Consider the following 19607-nt stretch of genomic DNA (forward strand, 5'->3'; position numbering starts at 1 on the left):
GTTTAGCAAGACAAAATACACACAATCATTTTCGACACATCCATTTTTATTAAAGCAAAAATATCATCTCATGTGTTATTTTTCAGACATGTCCTGAATGGCACCATTTACAGGCATATTTATGGTGTTGTTGACAATGCAGTATCTTTGATAGATACCCATTAATACAATTATTCATGATTTTTGAAACCTACACCCGGTCAAATTGTTATCTTGCCCCGAAAAGCAGCACGATAAATACATCAGTTGCATTAATTATCTTGGGATTACTGACAGATCTTTCTCCATAGCATCAGCATTCCTTATCAAACATGGCGGCCGCAGAAAACAGAGGCAGAGGAGGAGATGATGGACAGGATTCCTAATTGGAGGAAGAGCAGGCGACAGGGCAGGACTGAAGGAGAGGAATCTCGGCAAGGGGCAATTTCATTTACTTTCCTCTTTCATGGCTTGCTTCTCTTGATCAATTACTGTGGGAACACAAGAGAGACAGATGGAAACAGAGATGAGTTGTTTCTATGAAACTATGATTTCTGCAGTAATGTACAACATTAAATTAAATGTAGAATGTGTTGAGGCAAGGAAGTAAAGATTAACTTTGAAATGAATTAAGATATGATTGCAATAAAATAAACACAATTTAGCACAAACATTCTTCAGTTAAAACTAGCATTTTGCCTTTTGCTGAACAAGACAGCATAGTAGCACGGGGGAGATGAGTCGTAAAGTCAGTGAACTGAACTCTCAATCACAACGCAAATCTGTTAAATTATACAATATTGAATCATCGACCATTTTAAAAGCAGCATAAATGGACAACAACTATTATTTTGTTGTACAATCCTGTTTATATATGTATATTAGCATCTGTATGCTACTGGTCACACCAGACTAAGAAAGACTAAGTGCAGTGAATTGATCATATTTGTTTGCCACTGCTGATGAATTTAACTTTAACAGCACAGTACGCAAAGCCTGAGAAAATTCACAGTCAAGGACTCATAAAAGTCCGACATGCACCAACAGTACCACCTGCTTATGCGCCAATGTCGAGGGTACCTCCCCATTAACGCACCAGCCAGGCCACACTGCTGCTGCATGTCACACCAGACCTGAAGCAAGTCTTTTTTTTTTTTTTTTAACTTTCAGTGGGTCAACTTTGGCTGCAGGCCCCACTTTGGGAAGCTCTGAAGAGAGAGAGATCTTATGACAAACAGATGGGGGTGGGGTTATCCGTCTCCTCTGAACAGGTTTAAGCAGAATGAGGAGGAGTTCAGAGGCAGTTGGTTGTGTACCTGCAGTTACTCAGTACTACTTATGTTTGCAGTTTTCTTTCATAATGACAGACTGGGAGGAGTTGAACTATGCACAACAAGGAGCTGAGGAAAAAAATGAAACCTGGTGCAATGACAGATGAGATTATTTGTTGTTGTCATTGTTGGTGTTGAGAGCCCACTTCTTTTCTCTTAAATACTTACTCTCTTGGGTTGGGACTGGGTTGTTTTCTTTTGTTACTGTCTTCCTAAGCTTGTTCTTGTCATAAGTTTCCACCTCCGACATGACCGGTTTGTCACTCATTTTGGAAGGTTGCTGATGGAGAAGAGCAGAGAAGTGGAGAGCAGAAAAGTGTCACTCAAATTGAAATGCAGATTTTGACTATAAACAGAGCCTGGGAAAATGTCAAAACAATGCATGAGAAAGCACGAACACATGATCCCATTATCTGTTTCATCAGTCAGGATGTTGTCTCCAGGACGTGCCCATACAGGTAGACAAATCAAGCCCCACCTCAGTTAAAGAAGACAGTTCGGGGCTGAACTCTGGAGTTATGCAAGGCAGGCGCAAGAATCAACATGTACCTATTTACAACATACCTGCTCACAATGAACAAACAGTGCTTGTGTGGTGTACGTTGCGCTGTACCGTTTTTCTTTTTTTTTTTGTGCAGATTTAGTTTAACAATACACAATATAAGCAGCTAACAAATATAACTGATGATGTTATATTAAAGAGGAAGATACAACTTAATTAAACCCTGAGAGCTACGCAGCAGATACAATATATAAAGAAGTTCAGCCACTTTCACGAGTTTCAACATTAAAGTGATGGACACATTCAGGCATCAATACTTAGAAAACAATAATGTACTTATTGTGAAGTCATCCATTCTGCATCATGAATACTTTTAACTTTGGTACTTCAAGTACACTGCGATGGTCATATTTTTTGTACTTAATTTTGTACGTGTAATCTATTCTATGTAAAGATCTAAATGCATGGCTATTACCTGAAACTGACTATTTCTACATGCTGCACTACAGTGTTGGAGATACTGGGTGTGGAGCTTGCTTGTAGGGCAGAACCTGGTCCACACCTACAGATCAGACAGCCTGCGTTTAAAAAAAAAAAAAGGGCTGCACAGTGACACACACGTTCAACATCACAGCGAGGATGTGACAGGTGAACATATCGCCACAGGCCTGTTTAGGACAGGGCTGCCAGGCATCTCCACACACACCAGTTAGACAGTGATGTTGGACTGGCTGTATGGCCTACAGAAGAAATGTTGCATAACGCCTATAAACCTTCGATAGCCTAAATAGAGACAATTCTTCAACATTAATTAAGTTTGCATTACATTGCATGACACTGATGAAATGGGATTTTTGAATGCACGAGTAAATAAAAAGAGACGCTTGAGGATAATGTTACCTGGTGCCTCGGTGCGTAGTGCGAAAGTCCTCTGCAGGTAAAATGCGTCTGTGTAATCTGTGCAAAGCCAGCGGTTTAAATAGAGCCAACGCGCCCTTCTGCACGCCAACATGCACACAGATGCTCCGGCTCTCATTGGCTCCCGCAGCTCAGAGGGAGACTTTTAATTGGACGCCCTGGATGTCTGCCTTCCCCTCGAAATCTTACAGGCTGCTTCTTGGCCACAGCTGCCCGTTCTTGCCATGCAGTGTTGCAATCATAACTAGTCCCTCCCTGTACCTGTGTGGAGGAATGTGCGGCCACTGTGCCCGGACAGATCCCCTTATACATGATGTGGATGATTTCATGTTGTTACCTTTCACACAGCGCCATCCAGTGGAGTGGTCGTGGCATGACATGGTTTGGATTTAAATACATCAGGGGAGCAGGAGATCAGCAAAGAAGCGATGGAAAGCACTCAAATGCACGACTGATGAGATGAATTTATTAATGCACTTTGAGGGGAAAAAAGTGTATTATGCAATTTAATCATCATGCTGTTATTATGTGTTAATCTCATAGGTATATGTTGAGGTTACAGACAGGCAGTTGATATTTTTCTTTCACAGTCAGATACAGTTATTTAATGGGCTACATTGTGAACAACAAGGTTATTTATTCCATAAATATATTTATATAATACATATTCTTTTGGTTAACTCTGGTCCTGTCCCACACACCCTGAGAGGAAGGCTACACCCTGGATGAGGTTCACTGTGCACTAGAGTGCTATGTAGGCTAACAATTTAGTTTCCATAACCTGCATGTCTATAAACAGAGAGCATGCAAACTCCAGGACTTTCCTGCTGTGAGGCACTATGTCCTTTCTCAGTTGTTCCATACCAGATATGCATATGTCATATTTAATATTTAAAATAAATAATATATTGACAATATGTCTTGAACATGCATCAACCTCCTTTGTGCACTTAAAGGGGAACTCCAATGACTCACTATTGCAGAGACAGATGATGAAAATCAAGGTAGTAGAGAGATCCTGACCTTATTGGGTCCAGCCCAAAAAAACATGGATGAAACCATCATTGTTAGGTCCTCTATGCCTGGTAAAGAATCATCTTTTACAAAATCCATACTCCAACTTTCAATATAGTCTTTATGTTAAAAGTTGTACAGCGCCCCAGTGGCTTGGTTGGTGGAGTGTGTGCCCCATGAGCCCAGCAGCAAAAAAACCAATCAGACAAACCCAGAGTTTCAAGTTCCCTGATTTGAGTCATTCCCCAATTCCTCCTCCACCACATCCTGTAATAGCTTCTTTACACCACGTTTATAAAATGCAAAAAATGGCCAAGAATACTTGAAAAAAAAGCAAAGCTCCTTTAAAGCCACAGATGACATAGCTGTTTCACAGGCTGAGTAGACTTCCCTTGATGAGTAAACTGACTTTGAGGAGTAAAATTGGCAAAGTTCCCCTTTAAGACAATAAAATACAAGGCACCATTGATTCCCTTGCACCTTATTTATATTTCTAATGCATAAACTACTTTTTGTACTTAATAAATACTTGGTTTATGTCCCTGAAGTGGTGCCTTCCACTTGTATCTTCACACAGAAAATTGGCAGTGTTGGTGGATTTGAACCAGCTGATGGATCATGTTTTTCTTTATCCCCATAATAAGGCTAAGCCAGAGTTATTGTAATTAGTAACACCTTTGCTTTTCCTATTATTACAATGTGTCTGCTGTGAGTAAGGCCTTTTGGTTATGGCACCTGCACTAAGTGGTGATGAATGTGTATCGAAAAAGAAACATGTTCATGTATAGCTGTTCACTGAGAGTTAGCGGTGATGATGAACACAAGACAAGAGGGAAAAATACAAAATAACAAAAGAAAAAGAAAAATCTATGCTAAATAAATTGGCCGCATTCACCGTTTCCTGGAATAATGTAAATAATAAACCTGTAACAGTGTCTCTTTACCCCGACTGTTTCTGCTGCCTGTCATAGATAGCTGTGGTGATTCCCCATGTGATGCATGATCTCAAGATAACCAGAGAACCTCCTCGGTACAGCAGAGACACACTGCTCTGCCGAGACCTCCACAGCAGCCTCCAGCAAGCTGTGACCCCTTTCACATCCCCTCCCACCTGTGCCTGCATGTTTGCCACCAGCACAGACACTGGGTAAAGAGCCAGGCTGATTGCCATGGAGGTCAGCGTCCCCGAGATGAAGGAGGAGACCATTGGAGAGAGCCCCTGTCCCGCCACCACAGCACACATGGGCCCCTTCAGGCCAAAGTAGAGGGCGCTGCCCACAGCGTTGCGGGCCGTGATGGGCAGGAAGGCTCTGTAGTACCCTGAGGCCAGCCTCTGTGCATTCAGCCTGACCAGAACACTCTTCAGGGTGGGGAGGTGACGGTCGTTTTGGCCGTTTTGCAACACATTCTGGACACGCTCAAAGGGGGTGAACAACACAGCTTCAACTAAACCTGCACCAAACCCAGCCAGAGCCGGCAGGGCAGAGGTGGAGGGGACATTCTGCGATGACAGGGGGAGCTGGTGGAGGAGGGTGTCCTGGAGGCCAAAGAGCAGCGTGCCATTCAGGGTCCTCATCACCAACGGTGGGGCCACGCCCCTGTACAGCTTCACAGGACCCTCTTTGTAGAGCTGTCCCACCACCTGGAGAACCGGGGTGTTGTGGATCTGTTGACGGAAAACAGTTTTGTAGACGGGGAAGACGATGAGGGTGGGGAGGGTGGACAGCAGGCTGGAGGTCCCTCCGTGCAGGTAGCTATGGAAACGAGCCATGGGGTCCCTGTGGCCTTCTTCATCTTGTTTATGGTGAGGGCTTCCTGTCATCCTCGAGCTGAGTTTAAAAACTGAAACACAAATCATTTCAGTGTCATGACGGTTATACTGAAAGTGAAACGAGATGAAACTAAAATCACCGGAAGACGCCTGCAGAAAAAGATATTGCACTTCAATAATTTGAATTATTGCCTGTAAACAGACACAATCTAAGACAAATACAACAAAATAAAATAAAATAAAATGTACTTACCAAGTGAGCTGTCGCCAGGCAGAAGAAATAACATGCAAAGCGTTTATAGTTTGAATTTCCTCCGCTCACTGTGGGAAGTTGAAGTCACCACGTGCGTCCATTTGTTGCCCACCACCGCACGCGGAGAGGGTTAGTTACTGTTTATTGGTCGAGTAACGATGACAACACGTTTTTCTACCAGAATACAAGACAAACAAACTGTCAAACCTCGTCCGCTGTTATGTACCAGCATCAAGATAACAGATGCACTGTGCGCTAATCTGCCGGTCGTTATTGTCCCGCCTCTTGGAGAATAACCATTGGTCAAGACGGTCGACGTCATGCGGTCTGTGATTAGTTATTTCGCCCATCAATCATCAAGAAGTCTTTTCTTTGGAGGAAGGGTGTGTTTGATGAGAACCACAGGCCTACCTGTTATTTTACAGTGAGTATGCTACTATCGTTATTATCGTGATGTCAAGCAGGATTTTTTTATTACTTTACACGTTAAAATACAGGCCATGAGTCTAATAACATACATATATTTGGCTTTTTAAGATTTTATTTTCTTAAATGTAATTCGATCATATTGTCTAAATGCTGTTTCAGAGCCAGGGATCAAATTCTGTTAGGAACTACTGAATCTTTTATTTACTGGCAAAAATACTGCAGTGAGCCAATAATATAATACGGAGCAGATCATTCTAACTGTAGAGCGTAAAGTACACCCTCATTGCAGAAATACATATGACATCACCTCATTGGTGGCCTCTAGCTTGTAGCTTTATCTAGGGCAACAATGTATTATGCGTTGTTCCTGTGAAATAAACAAAGTAATAATGATAAAAACCTTTATCTGATCTGTTCCTGGTTGTATGTAACTTCTAAGCCTGTAGGTGCGGTGTATTAATGCCAGAAATAACAAAAAGTACCAGGTTTAAGATTTTGAGGATATTTATTTTTATTAAGAATGCATCCTCTGATAACTGCCGCATTCACCTATCTGAAAAAGTAAAACACAACGGTTTGGAGTATGCACATAAATGACAAATCCTTCCTCCAGACATACAAAAAGACAAAAATGAAATGAAATAAAATAGCAGGTGAACATTTCTGGCGGAAGCTCCAGCCTGCAGAGACCCCAAACTAAAAACCCTTCTCTATAGAAAGACCTTCAAACGAATGCAGAACCTTGAAGGGTAACCCCTGGACACTGGGCAAACCCCACTCAATGAGGGCACCTCAAGAGTTGAAAGAAACATCCTGAAACATCTTCTACAACCTGGTAGGACGCGTAATAGAGGTTCATTCGGTGAAAAAATTAAAAACAGCTAAGCAGGAGGAAGGGGATGGAGAAGACTAGAGGAAAAAGTAATTTAGATTAGATAAGATAGACTTTACTGACTTTAATAGACTATTCAACATTTCAGACTGTTGAGGCACTCTTGGTTGAGTGGAGCTTCAGTGGCACTGTAAACTAGTTCAACACATTCACTTCATTAATTATATTGTCAAATAGCAGGATACACGAGCAACACAAAAAAACTGCACTCATCCATTGTAACAGATTTAACTTCTTTAAACTTCTCCTGACCAGTGATAAGTTCTAGGGTAGTCGTTGACAGACTGAAATGACTCCTGGAAAGCTTAAATAGTCAAAAGAAACTCTGTAACTATAGGTTATGAAAGGGAGGGACAACGTTCACAGTGGATAAACACCTATTAACCCAAGTACAATAAATACGCTGGCCTAACTTGGTAGCTTGTGATTGCTTTGGTGCCCAGGACATGAAGGGACACTGCTCAAGAGGGAAGGGACATTAGTAACAGACATGACAGTTCATTCTTTTGTTTCATGGATAGTTAGCAAGATATCTTTGCTAATGGTGTTTGGGTTGGGGGAATTCCCTCTTCTCTTATTTGGTGTAACAGCACACAGTGGATGTAGCAGACGCTATTCGTTACAATGGGACATGGCTGAACAGGTACGACACAGACTCGCCGTTGTGAGTTCTACGGATGGCCTCTGCGAGGATCATGGAGATGTCAATAACCTGGAGGGAGAAAGGGGGGAATGTAACAAGACATGATGATTTGTTTACTGACAGAAAAATGAAGGCCTGTCGCAACCTTACGTATAACTGAGGTGAAAGATGCATCCTGACCTGTATTTTGGGACAATGCTTCATCTTCTCCTCCTGAGGGATTGTATTGGTGACCACAACAGCTTCAAAGCAGGCATTGTTGATGCGTGAGATTGCTGGGCCAGAGAAGATGCCATGAGTCAATATGGCATACACCTTGGTGGCACCAGCAGAAATTAGTCTAAAAGGGAGAGAAACAGTATAATTACATCACATATGACTATACAGATCCTGGAACAGAGGTCTTTAAATGGAATTCGGGGCTTACTTGTCAGCAGCATGGCAGATTGTGCCACATGTGTCAGCCATGTCATCAACTAGAATGGCAACCCGATCCGTCACATCTCCGACTAGAACCATGCGGTCCACCTCATTCGCCTTTTTCCTCTCCTTGTGAATGAGAGCAAAGTCCACATTCAACCTGTCTGCTATTGAGGTGACCCTGTGAAGGAAAAGTAAATAAGTTAGAGCCAGTGTGTATGCCGAAGTGGATAAACCTGTACATGCATCCGCCAAAACTGAGTCTCGTCAGAGATAAGCAAAGGAAACAATATGTTAATCTAAAGTAAATTCTGGAGGATATTTGGTGAAGGTATGCTCAAGGGTAGAAGACCTATGGCAAGCAGTACTAGCATACCTCTTGGCTCCTCCTGCGTCAGGTGAGACGATGGTGCAGTTCTTCCATTCGGGAATGTTCTCTTTTATCCATTTTAGCACTGCTGGTTCTGCATACAAGTTATCAACGGGGATATCAAAGAATCCCTGGAAAAAGATAATAAAAATAATTTCAGCTGGGGCACAGGAGATAAACATATACTACCAACTGGAAAGACTACTATTGGAAGACTAGTATCTTTTGTCCTTTGTTGACATCTATATTTATCTATTTATTTATTTATTTCGGCATGTTATTAGACAGTCATCATCACACATCATCTTAGTTAAAAATATATATTATATATATATATATTATATATAAATGTAAGGCAATGACAGCCAGGTTTCTAATGGAGCTTCTCCAAAATCAAGCACTTATGGATTTAGAGTGTAGAACAGAAAGATAATGCAAGGGACAGACTAATGGCAGGATACTGAATAAGATGCACTTCTGTTTATGTCTGCTTTTGAGCTGCTCACCTGTATCTGTGATGCATGCAGGTCCATAGTGATAATATGGTCTGCACCTGACACCGACAGCATGTTGGCCACCAGCTTGGCAGAGATAGGAGCGCGGCTCTGCAATGAAAATAGATCTCTTCAGTCACATGGAATAAGTGAACTGGCAAGCATGGCTTGTTTCTAAAAATAACACTAAACTGAGAGCATAGCCATTTAGTCAAATTATACCAGTCAAATATCACAATCTTTTAGACTCTATAATAGTAAAATAAAAACATTTTCAGTTTGACAATTGATCCTTTCAATATTTACTGTATATTAAGATGGGTGATGTGCAAAAATCACCAGTATGTAGCATGGTAACTAAGCCAATTTTCATTTCACTCAGCAAGAACAGTCAAATAAGTTCAAAATGAATATGTTTGGCCCAACTGCTTATGGCTAAATGGTAATATGGCTTTAAATATATAAAAAAATACAATGCTTATTGCATGTAACAAACTATCTAATGTTGCATCACAGGAATTGAAGTTTATATCAGGTATTTAAACGTGCAAAAACATTCCACTCATGCAATATGATTAAAATGTTGGAACGAAAGTAAATAACAGGCAAACAGCTACTCAAAATGTAAAGGGATGTAACTTGCAGCTGACTCAGCAGAGCCTACAGTGCCAGGGACAGGAAAACAAACGGAGAAAGGAAGTAAAAAATGCTTAGTCGAGCGGTCGTTGATGGACATGGGCTGCAGGCTTCTTGTCATGATGCTGGGATGGCAAATGGCATGACAGAAGTAATTAGACAGATATCCCTCACCCCCACCTTGTCCTTCTTGTCTTGCCGGGCGTAGGGGAAGCAGGGGATGACAGCCGTGACCCTGGAGGCAGAGGCGATCTTGCAGGCGTTGATCATGATCAGCAGCTCCATCAAATTGTCATTGATCTCCCCACAGCCACTCTGCACGATGTAGACATCTTCCCCACGCACGCTCTCCCCTATCTCCACGCTGCCAGGGAGGAGAGAGGTGACAAGACAAACATCACTTAGTACCTCTGAGTTAACACACCATGGAAGCTAGATGAGATAGATGAGACAGGGTAAACAATGGCTTGTGTCTACGTGTGAAGGGTTACATCAGGTGGGGAAAGAGCAGCAGGCGGAGTCAGAACATCTCTCAATATCGTATGTGATATATAACATTATCATTTCAGTGTACTGACGCAGATGATGTTGCTTTGTTTCTCAGGAATTACGAGCCAGGCTTCATAGTTAGCATGGATCTTCAACCATGCGTGGGACTACAAGTTCCCAAAAACCCCGCGCGGCAATTCCATCGTGACACCACGTTTCTTATTAAATACATGTCGATAGGCTACGACATTTGCGTGCAAGGCAGCTATGCGTCATATAATACGGGTCTTTCAGGTAACCACGACAGCAAACAACTCACCATGTTTCTTGGTTGCTAAATTTCTTCGTAACAACCTTCCCCAGCTCGAGACCCAGGCGGTCTGCTATTTTCTGCGACAGGTCCGGATGTGAGCTACCGCTGAATATTTTGATGTTCGGCATTTTCTTGCGATCCAGGGCGTCGTTCAGTTGACGGGGGCAGCGGCAGCGAGCTGCTGTCGAGTCCAGGGAGCGAGGAGACCGAGACAACAACTGGAAATTAATCAACAGTTGATGAGCTACGCTTAGCGAGCTAAAGTGTGTTCCCTACCTATCCACCATTATGTCCCACACATGACGCGTGCGGCTCTTCCTCCCGGGGCCGCGCGCACGCTTTCACTTACGTTCCGCCGCGATTACGTCATTCCGGCCAGGGGGGGAGACAAGAGCAGGGGCACGTAAGCGAGCTAGGTAAATACTCGTTATGACTGAGCTTTTACTTAAAACAATGAGAATTTAGAAGCCCAAAGTGAGTTAATACATCGTTTAGCAGATACACCGAGCTTTAACAGCCTCTTGTCCTGGAGTTTTACATTGTTATTTCCTCAAATGAACAAGCTATTTTATAAATTGGTACATGATAATATGGAAAAAGGCTTATAAACCGCTAAAGCTAATGCAAAGTTCACATTACAAGATGTTAGCCCTGCCTCCTCTAAAGCACTTTAGTGATTATGTGTCCTCTTGAAATGTGTCAAGTGTAGGCACTGCAGTGCATATGGTCTTGACACTGTCCATTTTAACTTCATGTAAGATATTTGGTGTTGGGTATATGATACTTAGCCTGCCCATACTCAGAGTAATTCAGAGGTAACAATACTGCACGTTTCCCTTGTGTTGCCATTAAAGCTTAATCTCTCCTTTTGGCAGAGGTCCCTGAATGCACCACCAAAATGCAGTCGTTAAAAGAGGTAAGTGTAGGCCTTTTTTTTCACAGCAGGCAATCTGACTTGTCATAGTAGGGAAAACACAGGTGTCAAACACATTAACGATGGCTCAGTCTGACACTGAAACAGCTTAATTGAATTCAGCCATGATTAATTTTATTGTTTACACCTGTGCTTTTCATTTCCTTTGTGTCATGTTAAAGTGTCTAATGTGAACACAGCCGATTACTATCTATGACAGTGGCCTGTGTTAAACTACGAGTGTTACACATCTCTAACAACCACAGACAGTTGTATTTTTACAGGATCACCTTTCTTGTTGCCAGTATAACCTTATCACAGTGTTTTTGGCAAAGAGGCTACCCTGGCTGGTGGTTAGCTTAGCTTTGATCTGCTCTTTAAATGCTTAGCTACAGTACAAATAACACAGAAAATCTTAAGTCGATCTATCTCAAATGTCAACAACACAAAGACATTTTACTGTCAATGGTTGGTGTTGTGTCGACTCAGTGAGGCTTGCACTGTTGAGTCAACAGAGGCAAATGAATTAAGCAAACACAGAAGTAAGCAGCAAGAGAGACGTTTCCAGATAATTCCATATGACGTAATTTGTTTAAAGGCATACTAATGGACACCCTGTCCCTGTGGCAAGTTTACTGCATGCAATGTCATTTCCAAATTCTCTGAAAGAGTTTATATAATATACTTTATTGCTCTTAAAACATGAGTTAACTTTGTACACAGACAGAAGACCACAGTGACGACAAGATCATTGACAGTAAATAAAGACAGGAATGAAAAGGTGCACATAAAGAAACAATGGATTAAGCCATGGCGGGCTCATCGTGTGAATGAAACACAGACATATCCACACAGTTTAACAAAGCAACTGAACAATGACAACCACAGAAAATGTTCATCATAATGTTAAAATGTTCAAGTGCTGATGAGAGAACATTGATATTTTTGGTTTATAAAAATAAACATGTCCCATGCTTTATACTCCTCATATACTCATAAAATATATGTTTTGCTATTAGTCTCTATGTTACACTACTATAAATAATTACCTTACAGACATGTTTTATCTTTTCCCTTTTTACAAAATAGTGAAGCGTTTGGATAAATCTTAATGTTACAAGTAATGTTTTAAAAGTGTTTCTTATCCTCTCAAATATTTGATCTTACTATTTACATTTACAGTGTAGAATAATACATTTCCATACTGTATATAATTTGCAAAACATTAACATATTGCCACCATGGCCTTTCATTTTGCCTGGTTTTCCACTTGGGACTGGAAAATTTTCTGTACAAACAGTATCATCACCTTCAATGATCAAAGTATCTGCCCCTGAAATTCTAGTACGTTAGGCAAAACATGCAGTACAGTGAAAGAGAAAACACTGCATATGGTTATGGAAAATGCCACATCAACAGCAAAGGACAGACCGTTAAAAGAGAGTGCTTGTAAACACTGTAAATGTATCCTGAAATCAAGAAAATAAGTGCAATAACACTGATCATCTCCCCTTTAGGTGAAACTCCCAGTGTAAAATTGGCTATATTGCTAAATTGATGAACAGTCACATTGTCCCACAAAGACATAATAATAACTAATAATAAAAGCTCAAAACATAAATAAAGTTAACAAAATGCTCAAATTTACAGCATTACTAAGATATATATAGTATTTGTTACATCCCCCCATTGATTTATTATGTATGTCAAATGTGGAACATTTGCCAGTTTGTACACTGTATGGCTTTCAGTATCCTAAAATTAGTTTATTACCACCAAATAATTCTATATCTCGACTCAGGTTGGATGTTAACATCATATACAGTATTTCACAAACCTTCGAGTAACATTGGAGTACCATGTTGTATTCCAAAAAATGGACCAATACATTTTACGCAAGAAAAAGCAATATAACATTTCTTGTCTTTAGTAGTGTGGCAGCCCAGTTGTCATTTTAAATGCAGTTTCACAGCACTTTCTTTTAACAGTATGTCCGGTATACATGTTAGGCCAGCACAACTATCAAGCCTCCGTGATTAATTTCCAAGAATAACAAGAGGATGAGACACAAAGGAGATTTCAGACAGGAAACAGATGTGTTAGTTTTATTAAAATACATAGAAAACTACTTTGTGTGTTTCTTATATATTTGCTAGATTGCACAATGTATAACAGCACATAGAAAGCAAATTTGTTTATACTGTATCTGAAAACCTGAATTAAAAACAAAGGATCCTTTGAAACGGGTAAGCTTTAGCTTTGAGGAGATGAATCATGTAAAATTGGTGGTGTGGACTCAAGTGAGCGTTTCAGCAGCAGAGTGAATAAAAAACACTTAATCAAACATTAAAAGATACATTTCAACTTCAGAGCTAATTTCAGAGGTTGTGCAAAATTCTAGTTATAAGCTTACTCACTTGCAAGTGGATGGCTGTATTTAAAACTATTATTCACGACAGGTGAGATGCAAGTGAGCCATGGATCAGTGATGGTGTAAAATACACTCTGTGCGTTATTAAGTACAGTGTGGGTATTCCTTCTCTACAGCTGAGTGAGGTAAAGACACTCATTTCTGTGTAGTGGTTAAGACGATGACTTGGGTCTCTGCTACATTGTCTGCCCTGAGCAGGTATTTTTCATACCTGCTCTGTTATAGTGAGAGAACGGGCCTCTGTCAATCAGTATGGTTTAAAATGTCATCTTTCAGTGGTTTTGGTTTTCCAACACTGTCACTTACATTTTCACTCTTGTTTCAGTACCCCAGACACTATCAACATAGCCAAGAGAGATCTCCATTTTGCTTTACAATAGTTAGAAAATTCAACAAACACACACATCACCATCTAACCAACCAACGCTTTGGACTACGCAATTAACAAAGTCGCTACTTGACGAGATCTCTGAAATATTTTTGTCCAGAGCATACATTTATTTCTGATGATGTATTATAATCTTTATAGTTCTCTTAACTCAATACATTTCAAATATATTCTTCACTTTTTATTCACAAAACTTTATATTATTTGCTAAGTAGACACAACTCAAATATACATTACATATAAAATATTATACTATAATAACTTATGTATATTGTGAATATTGATATGAGGTGATTAGCCCTGTATCACCCAGTCTGTTATAGGGTTCTTATTCCATTGTGCATTAGTTTGGTGTATCTTTATATTTCAAAACAAGATCCACGAGGCTACCTCAGGGCCTGTAAACAATGGATGGAACAGCTGCATTGCAATTTTTACTGAAGATGATTCATTGCATGACTTGTAAAAAATGTAAACAATAAACAAATAATGAATTTGGATTGAGTAGTCACCCACATTCTGGACTGTTTTGATTACATCCCTGCCAGATTTATTCTTACTGGGCAGGCAGAGTTTTAATGGGTCGAGTGAGCGAGCTCATGTTATTGGTGTTGGAGGAAACTTGAGGGCTCACTGTCTTTGTTGGCAAGCTGCTTGAGTGTCCCATTGACTCTTCTGCTGCCCGCAGAAGCAAAGTGTAGTTAATTGCTACTTCCTCAACTTTTCTCAACAGCTGCAGCCTTTGGGATTCTGATCGAACCCCTCTGACCAATTTGATGAAAGTCTGAGTTAGTTCACACAACACTTGAAAGCTGGCGGTGACAACAGCAAGCATACGTGTTGGGCTTTTTTCAACACTTGCCACTCGCCGACAAGATGCTCTGAATTCTTTGAAGCGTACCGCCAGCTCCTGTTTGTACTCTGCAATCTGTGAGGGTTGAAGACGAGCCTCACCCTCAGCTTGTGGGCTGTTAGCGCACTGACGCAGGATAGCTAGCAACTCATTAGCATCCAACTGGGCATTTAGGAAACCATCAGGCAAGCTGAAACTTTTCCCCTGTAGGGCTTGTACCCGTGCCAGGCTCCCCTCCAGTGTACTACAGGATCTCAGGTCAATCTCCTGTGTCTGTGGCTCCTCTTCTTCCTCCTCCTCTTCCTCCCCACTGCAGTCCTCTGCATTAAGAACCTGGAGTGTTTTGCTTACTACAGGGAAGGTACGTGAGTCCAGCTCCATGCCTGGAAGGACCTGAAGGGGTATAGAGTATGAGAGCTCATCCTTTTCACTGCTTTCATCTGCGGCCTCACACTTCCTGTAGCAGAAACAGAATGAGCAGCATTTATCTTTGTCATCGCTGTCTTCACTGGGGAGGGTCAGCAGCACCTCGCTAGTCCCATCTTTACTTTCACGCAGTAGCTCTTCGCCCTGAATGAAAAACACACCCTTTTTCCCCTTTCCCTCTGCCTGGTGAGACTGAGTATGGATTGGCTCAATCGGGGTAGGGAGCCTCAGCCCTGTGGCCCGCACTCTCTCCATCTCCTTCTCCAGACTCTTGGCTTTGGGCTTTACTTCAGCATAGACAGGTGTGCTAGTGCTGTTATCCAGCTCTCCAATGCTGTAACGCCTCTGGAGCTTCTTATATTGTGGACCTCCCATGCAATCTGTTTGGGAAGTACAGGTGGGCAAGCAGGAACCATGCTCTCCCCTTGGCTCTCTTGACTCAAGACTGGTAGAGCGTATTCGTGTGGTCTTTATCTCTAAGGTTTGAGGTCTCCTTGTAGCACCTTGAGTGTGAGGGGCTTTGGAGACTGCTGGGGGGGTCTTCGAGATAGTTCTCTCTCTGCCTCTGTGTTGGGTCTCTGTTGTGGAGCCAACTGGTGTGTCAGGTAGTCGCATGCCTCTGCACATTCGCTTACAGTCACAGCTGCGTCGCTGCTCCCTGGAGATACCTGGTGCCTTTAGGACAGGGCTGGTGCGGAGCTGGCAGGCACATGGAGTGCCAGAGGGCACAGGTGAGGATCCCTGGGGCAAAAATTCTCCTTGGGATGACTTGGGTTTCAGCAGCTCCTCTAAGAACTCTAGCTCATACTGACGGACTTTCTGCAACTGAGCCCTTCGCTCATCCGTTTCTCTTCGCATTCTTGCTGGGAACGTAGCTGAAAGAAGGTTTCTAAAGCTCAAGAAAGGGGCACTGCGCTGGGACTTCCCCTTACCAATGCCCTGCTTCTTTAAATCTCTGGCTGGGAGAGTGGAGACCTTATCTACTGAGAGGCTAGGTGTTGTTGGATCATCTAAAATAGGTAAGGATTTCATGGGGCCTTTCTGTGACTCAAGATGCGTTTTTCCCTGGACACCCTCAGCCTTGCTTTCAGTTGCTTCTTTTCTTTCTGCTTTTACAGGCAAACGAGGAGAGTACTTGGTTTGTATTTGAGGACTGGGCTTTGCCAAACTGGTATCTGCTCCTACTCTCACTGCATTTTCTTTGCTGTTAGCCAGTTGGAGGCCTTTGGCTCGAAGACGCTCGTCATCAGTGGGGGAGGAGGATTGAAACACCACTACCTTCTGAACCTGTGGGTCTTTAAGTCTTAGTTGAGGCCCAGGCTCCTGTTGTACTGGGCATGTGCAGAAAAGGTCGTCAAGTTGTAGAAGTTCTGTAGAGCTTGAAGGCTTCATGGTCTCACTAGAGGCAGTCTTGGCATCTTGGCACATATTAGTGGGAGAAATCTTGGCGGAGGCAGTTCTGTCCACAGGCAGGAGGATAGGTAAGGCTTTGTTGCTAGGGTCTTTGTTAAGAGGTGCTGTTGTCTTCCCCTTTACACCGTCAGAGAGATTTTGGCTCAATGTCTCCCCAGAAGAGTTTGATAACTTCTGATCCTTACTGACTTGAACTGTCAGTGAAGCATCAGACACTTTAAGTTCTTCGGGTGATTTAGAAGGGGTATCAGAGGTGTTTGCTTTGGTGGACTCAGAGTTTGATTTCATTTCCGCTTTCTGTTCAGTCTGAATAGTGTCTTGATTGCCCCCCCGCTCTGTCACAACACTGAGCACGGCAGAGTCTTGACTGGGACTGACTTTAAAGGGAACAGTCTTGCTGAGGATTACTTGCTTGGGTGGACAGCCAGCACGAATCTGACCCACGGAGAAGGCCCCAGTTCCTATGGTCTTTGCTGTGCAACCAGGGATAGCCAGCGGAAAGTCACGGCGGCAGAGGATACGCTCCTTGTTGATATGGTGAGCCAGCAGGTAGGCCTGGTTCTGGTTCTGCTTCATAGCCGACACCATCTCAGATACATCTGTCAATTCAGAGGAGTTGGTCTCATGGCCTGAGTCCAATGATGACTCAGGTGTAATGGCAGCTAAGACAATCAGCCCTGAAGAGGAGAACACAGCACACAGTTAAGATAATCAAGTAACAACAAATATGAACAAGATAGAAATACAAAAACTTTATATTTTGTCTTACTGCAGCTATCAAATCAGACATTTGCAACTGAGTGGATTAATCCTGATCACAAAACGAATAAAATAATTTTGGAATAACTAATTTGTCCCCAAAATCTGTTCTTCAGGATCAGATTTACAACACCTTTCCAGACTGCAAATTATGCACCAGTGGACTCGCCTCATCCAAAAATGTTTTTAAGAAACACTGCGTTGTCTAATAATAAGCTGTTATTGTTGTTCATTTATGCAAAACCACAGTCCATAGTGTTATCAACCTGATTTTAATTTTAGCATCAGCATCATAGGTAGCCTGTATTTTTTAAACCTCTATGTTAATCATACGTTGTTTTTGCAGTGATTATATGTGCGTGCATTTCTACCATCAAATTAAGAAATTACAGGATTTTCTTGCAATTTCACAAGGAGATTTTAGTTAGACCTCCTTTTAGTAATAATAAAAAAGATTATGCACTCCAAATGTACTGTGTGATATTGATTGATAGGAAAATAATATTTTATTGGATCAGTATTATTGTTAATTTTGTGTGTGAGATGTGGGCTGTTGCATGACTGAGGCTGTTGACCTGCAGTCTGTGTTGGCTGTTGAGGATGATGGGGGTAGTCCTCAGAGGCTGCCAAAGCCTCCAGTGCCTGTAAGGTGGACACCAGAGCATCATCAAGCTCCTGGGCATGATCTCGGACTGTTCTCGTGGAAACATTATCAATCAATGTCACGGGCACATCTTCCTTGGCTTGGGCCAGCTTCCCAGAGGCCACCCCTGGGCTGGCACTGGTTCGAGCCTTCCTCCCTCTCTTTGTGTCATCCTCGTCTGAACTGTTATCCCTGAAGCCAGGTGGCGGGGCAGCAATAGCAGGTGGTGGCGGTTGCAGTTTCTCTCCTCCACCATCTGTCTCGTCCTCCTCTTCATTCCCTGGTGGCGGTAGGGCCATGAGGTCAACAGCACCTCCATCTCGGGAAGCACAAGCACTGGAGCAATGTTTCCCCGAGCTCCCACTACTGTTCACTGCTGTAAAACCCTCTGCCCTGTGCCTGGCTTTGCAGGAGTCACAGAAGTATCGTGAGTTTTTCTGGGATTGATTCATTGTTTGGGCACGGATTCTGAATCCTGCATTCTCTACTTCTGGGCAATCTAAAACCCCAGCTATTTCCTCTGTACTCTGCTGGGTGGGATCTGACTTGGTGCGGGGCCGCCCAGGCGGTTCCTGGGAAATTAAGTTCTCATTGATGTCGAGTTCAGCCTCGGCACGTGTTTGAAGCTCTTGGAATTGTTGCTCTCGAAGGTGGACATGACACAGGCCTAGATGCTGAGACTCTGCTGGAACAAGGGCCCTTGCAGACCCTGAGTCTCTGTGTGAGCTTTCCCTCTCGTCCCCTCGTCGCCCTCCACTTGGCAAGCTGGTTGCCCCAGAACGTGGGTGAGCATGGTGGGAACTTCTGTAATCTGGGGATAGAATTGTCAGAGCAGTGGAGAGTTTGAGGTGTTAAGAACTAGTGGGGATAGAGAAGATCCTGATGGGAAAGCAGAGACGACAGCTGGTGGTCACATGGAGATTATTTGTTATTTCAGAGATGGATGTTGAAAGTTGAAGTTTGTTTGAGGTAGGAGGGTTAGACTCTGGTGGAATGTGATGGTATGATGGTCCTTCTTTTATGTGGACTACAGGTTGAGACAGCAGATGGCAGAGGATCTGTTCATGTTTGAACAGTAAATGTTTATGATTACAGCAAAAAGTATATTTCACTGCAAAATTCCATACTGATATATTAAGGAGAATGGAGTATCTCATTCCAATGAGTCAAGTTTGAGATGAGAGGAAGGACAGCAGAGGGCGCCATGGGATGGTAGTTCCAGGATAACCTGGTTTTACAGGTAATGGTTTCAGCCAATGAAGAAGCAAATCAATGTCTATGTACACGGAACATATAATGATTTCCAAATATTGCCTGACATGCAGTG

General features: G+C 42.4%; 4 protein-coding genes and 1 long non-coding RNA gene across 9 annotated transcripts in view; 1 reads left to right on the plus strand and 4 right to left on the minus strand.

Moving 5' to 3' along the window:
- Positions 1–25: 25 nt before the first annotated feature.
- LOC311257053 lies at positions 26–2820 on the minus strand. The gene is made up of 3 exons (XR_014622568.1): positions 2713–2820; positions 1479–1590; positions 26–470 (listed from the first exon to the last, which is right to left on the minus strand). It is a non-coding gene; the product is annotated as an uncharacterized lncRNA (long non-coding RNA).
- A 527-nt stretch (positions 2821–3347) lies between these two features.
- LOC311256905 (solute carrier family 25 member 53-like) lies at positions 3348–6043 on the minus strand. Its single transcript, XM_084352321.1, has 2 exons — positions 5769–6043; positions 3348–5586 (listed from the first exon to the last, which is right to left on the minus strand). The coding sequence occupies exons 1-2, from the start codon at positions 5800–5802 to the stop codon at positions 4685–4687; spliced, it is 936 nt and encodes a 311-aa protein (XP_084208447.1). The 5' UTR covers positions 5803–6043; the 3' UTR covers positions 3348–4684.
- A 640-nt stretch (positions 6044–6683) lies between these two features.
- Positions 6684–10744, minus strand: prps1b (phosphoribosyl pyrophosphate synthetase 1B). 2 transcript variants are annotated; one of them, XM_084353657.1, is made up of 7 exons: positions 10461–10744; positions 9827–10016; positions 9029–9127; positions 8529–8653; positions 8160–8333; positions 7913–8072; positions 6684–7801 (listed from the first exon to the last, which is right to left on the minus strand). In XM_084353657.1, the coding sequence occupies exons 1-7, from the start codon at positions 10580–10582 to the stop codon at positions 7709–7711; spliced, it is 963 nt and encodes a 320-aa protein (XP_084209783.1). In that variant the 5' UTR covers positions 10583–10744; the 3' UTR covers positions 6684–7708. The 2 variants fall into 2 exon arrangements, with proteins under 2 accessions (XP_084209783.1, XP_084209784.1); XM_084353658.1 differs by having other exon boundaries at positions 9833–10016; positions 10461–10743.
- Positions 10745–10832: 88 nt separating this feature from the next.
- Positions 10833–19607, plus strand: part of LOC311257777 (uncharacterized protein) — a 176028-nt gene continuing 167253 nt past the window's right edge. Inside the window, exons 1-2 of one of the 3 annotated variants that reach the window (XM_084353655.1) lie at positions 10833–10870; positions 11330–11370. Coding sequence is in view for 1 of the 3 variants with exons in the window: in XM_084353654.1 (XP_084209780.1) it covers positions 11340–11370 (31 nt within the window). In the remaining 2 variants the exon portion in view is untranslated. Of the gene's footprint in view, positions 10871–10892; positions 10929–11329; positions 11371–19607 lie in introns of those variants that run through there. The other 2 variants (XM_084353654.1, XM_084353656.1) reach the window with 2 other exon arrangements.
- frmpd3 (FERM and PDZ domain containing 3) overlaps positions 13441–19607 on the minus strand; it is an 89683-nt gene continuing 83516 nt past the window's right edge. Inside the window, exons 16-17 of one of the 2 annotated variants that reach the window (XM_084353652.1) lie at positions 18213–19091; positions 13441–17555 (exon numbers count right to left, since the gene is read on the minus strand). In XM_084353652.1, coding sequence (XP_084209778.1) covers positions 14743–17555; positions 18213–19091 — 3692 coding nt within the window. In that variant the 3' untranslated portion in view covers positions 13441–14742. The remainder of the gene's footprint in view (positions 17556–18212; positions 19092–19607) is intronic. The other variant, XM_084353653.1, reaches the window with a different exon arrangement.

This window comes from Pagrus pagrus (assembly GCF_965226575.1).
Source record: "Pagrus pagrus genome assembly, chromosome: 5".
Classification (NCBI taxonomy): domain Eukaryota; kingdom Metazoa; phylum Chordata; class Actinopteri; order Spariformes; family Sparidae; genus Pagrus; species Pagrus pagrus.

Excerpts from the sequence above, each read along its gene's own strand:
- LOC311256905 (XM_084352321.1), bottom strand. The coding sequence starts at position 5,802 with ATGTTATTTCTTCTGCCTGGCGACAGCTCACTTG. Across the intron at positions 5,587-5,768 it reads GCCTGGCGACAGCTCACTTG|TTTTTAAACTCAGCTCGAGG; the intron begins GTAAGTACATTT and ends TTTGTGTTTCAG.
- prps1b (XM_084353657.1), bottom strand. The coding sequence starts at position 10,582 with ATGCCGAACATCAAAATATTCAGCGGTAGCTCACATCCGGACCTGTCG. Across the intron at positions 10,017-10,460 it reads TTTAGCAACCAAGAAACATG|CGTGGAGATAGGGGAGAGCG; the intron begins GTGAGTTGTTTG and ends CCTCCCTGGCAG. Across the intron at positions 8,334-8,528 it reads GACGCAGGAGGAGCCAAGAG|GGTCACCTCAATAGCAGACA; the intron begins GTATGCTAGTAC and ends TTTCCTTCACAG.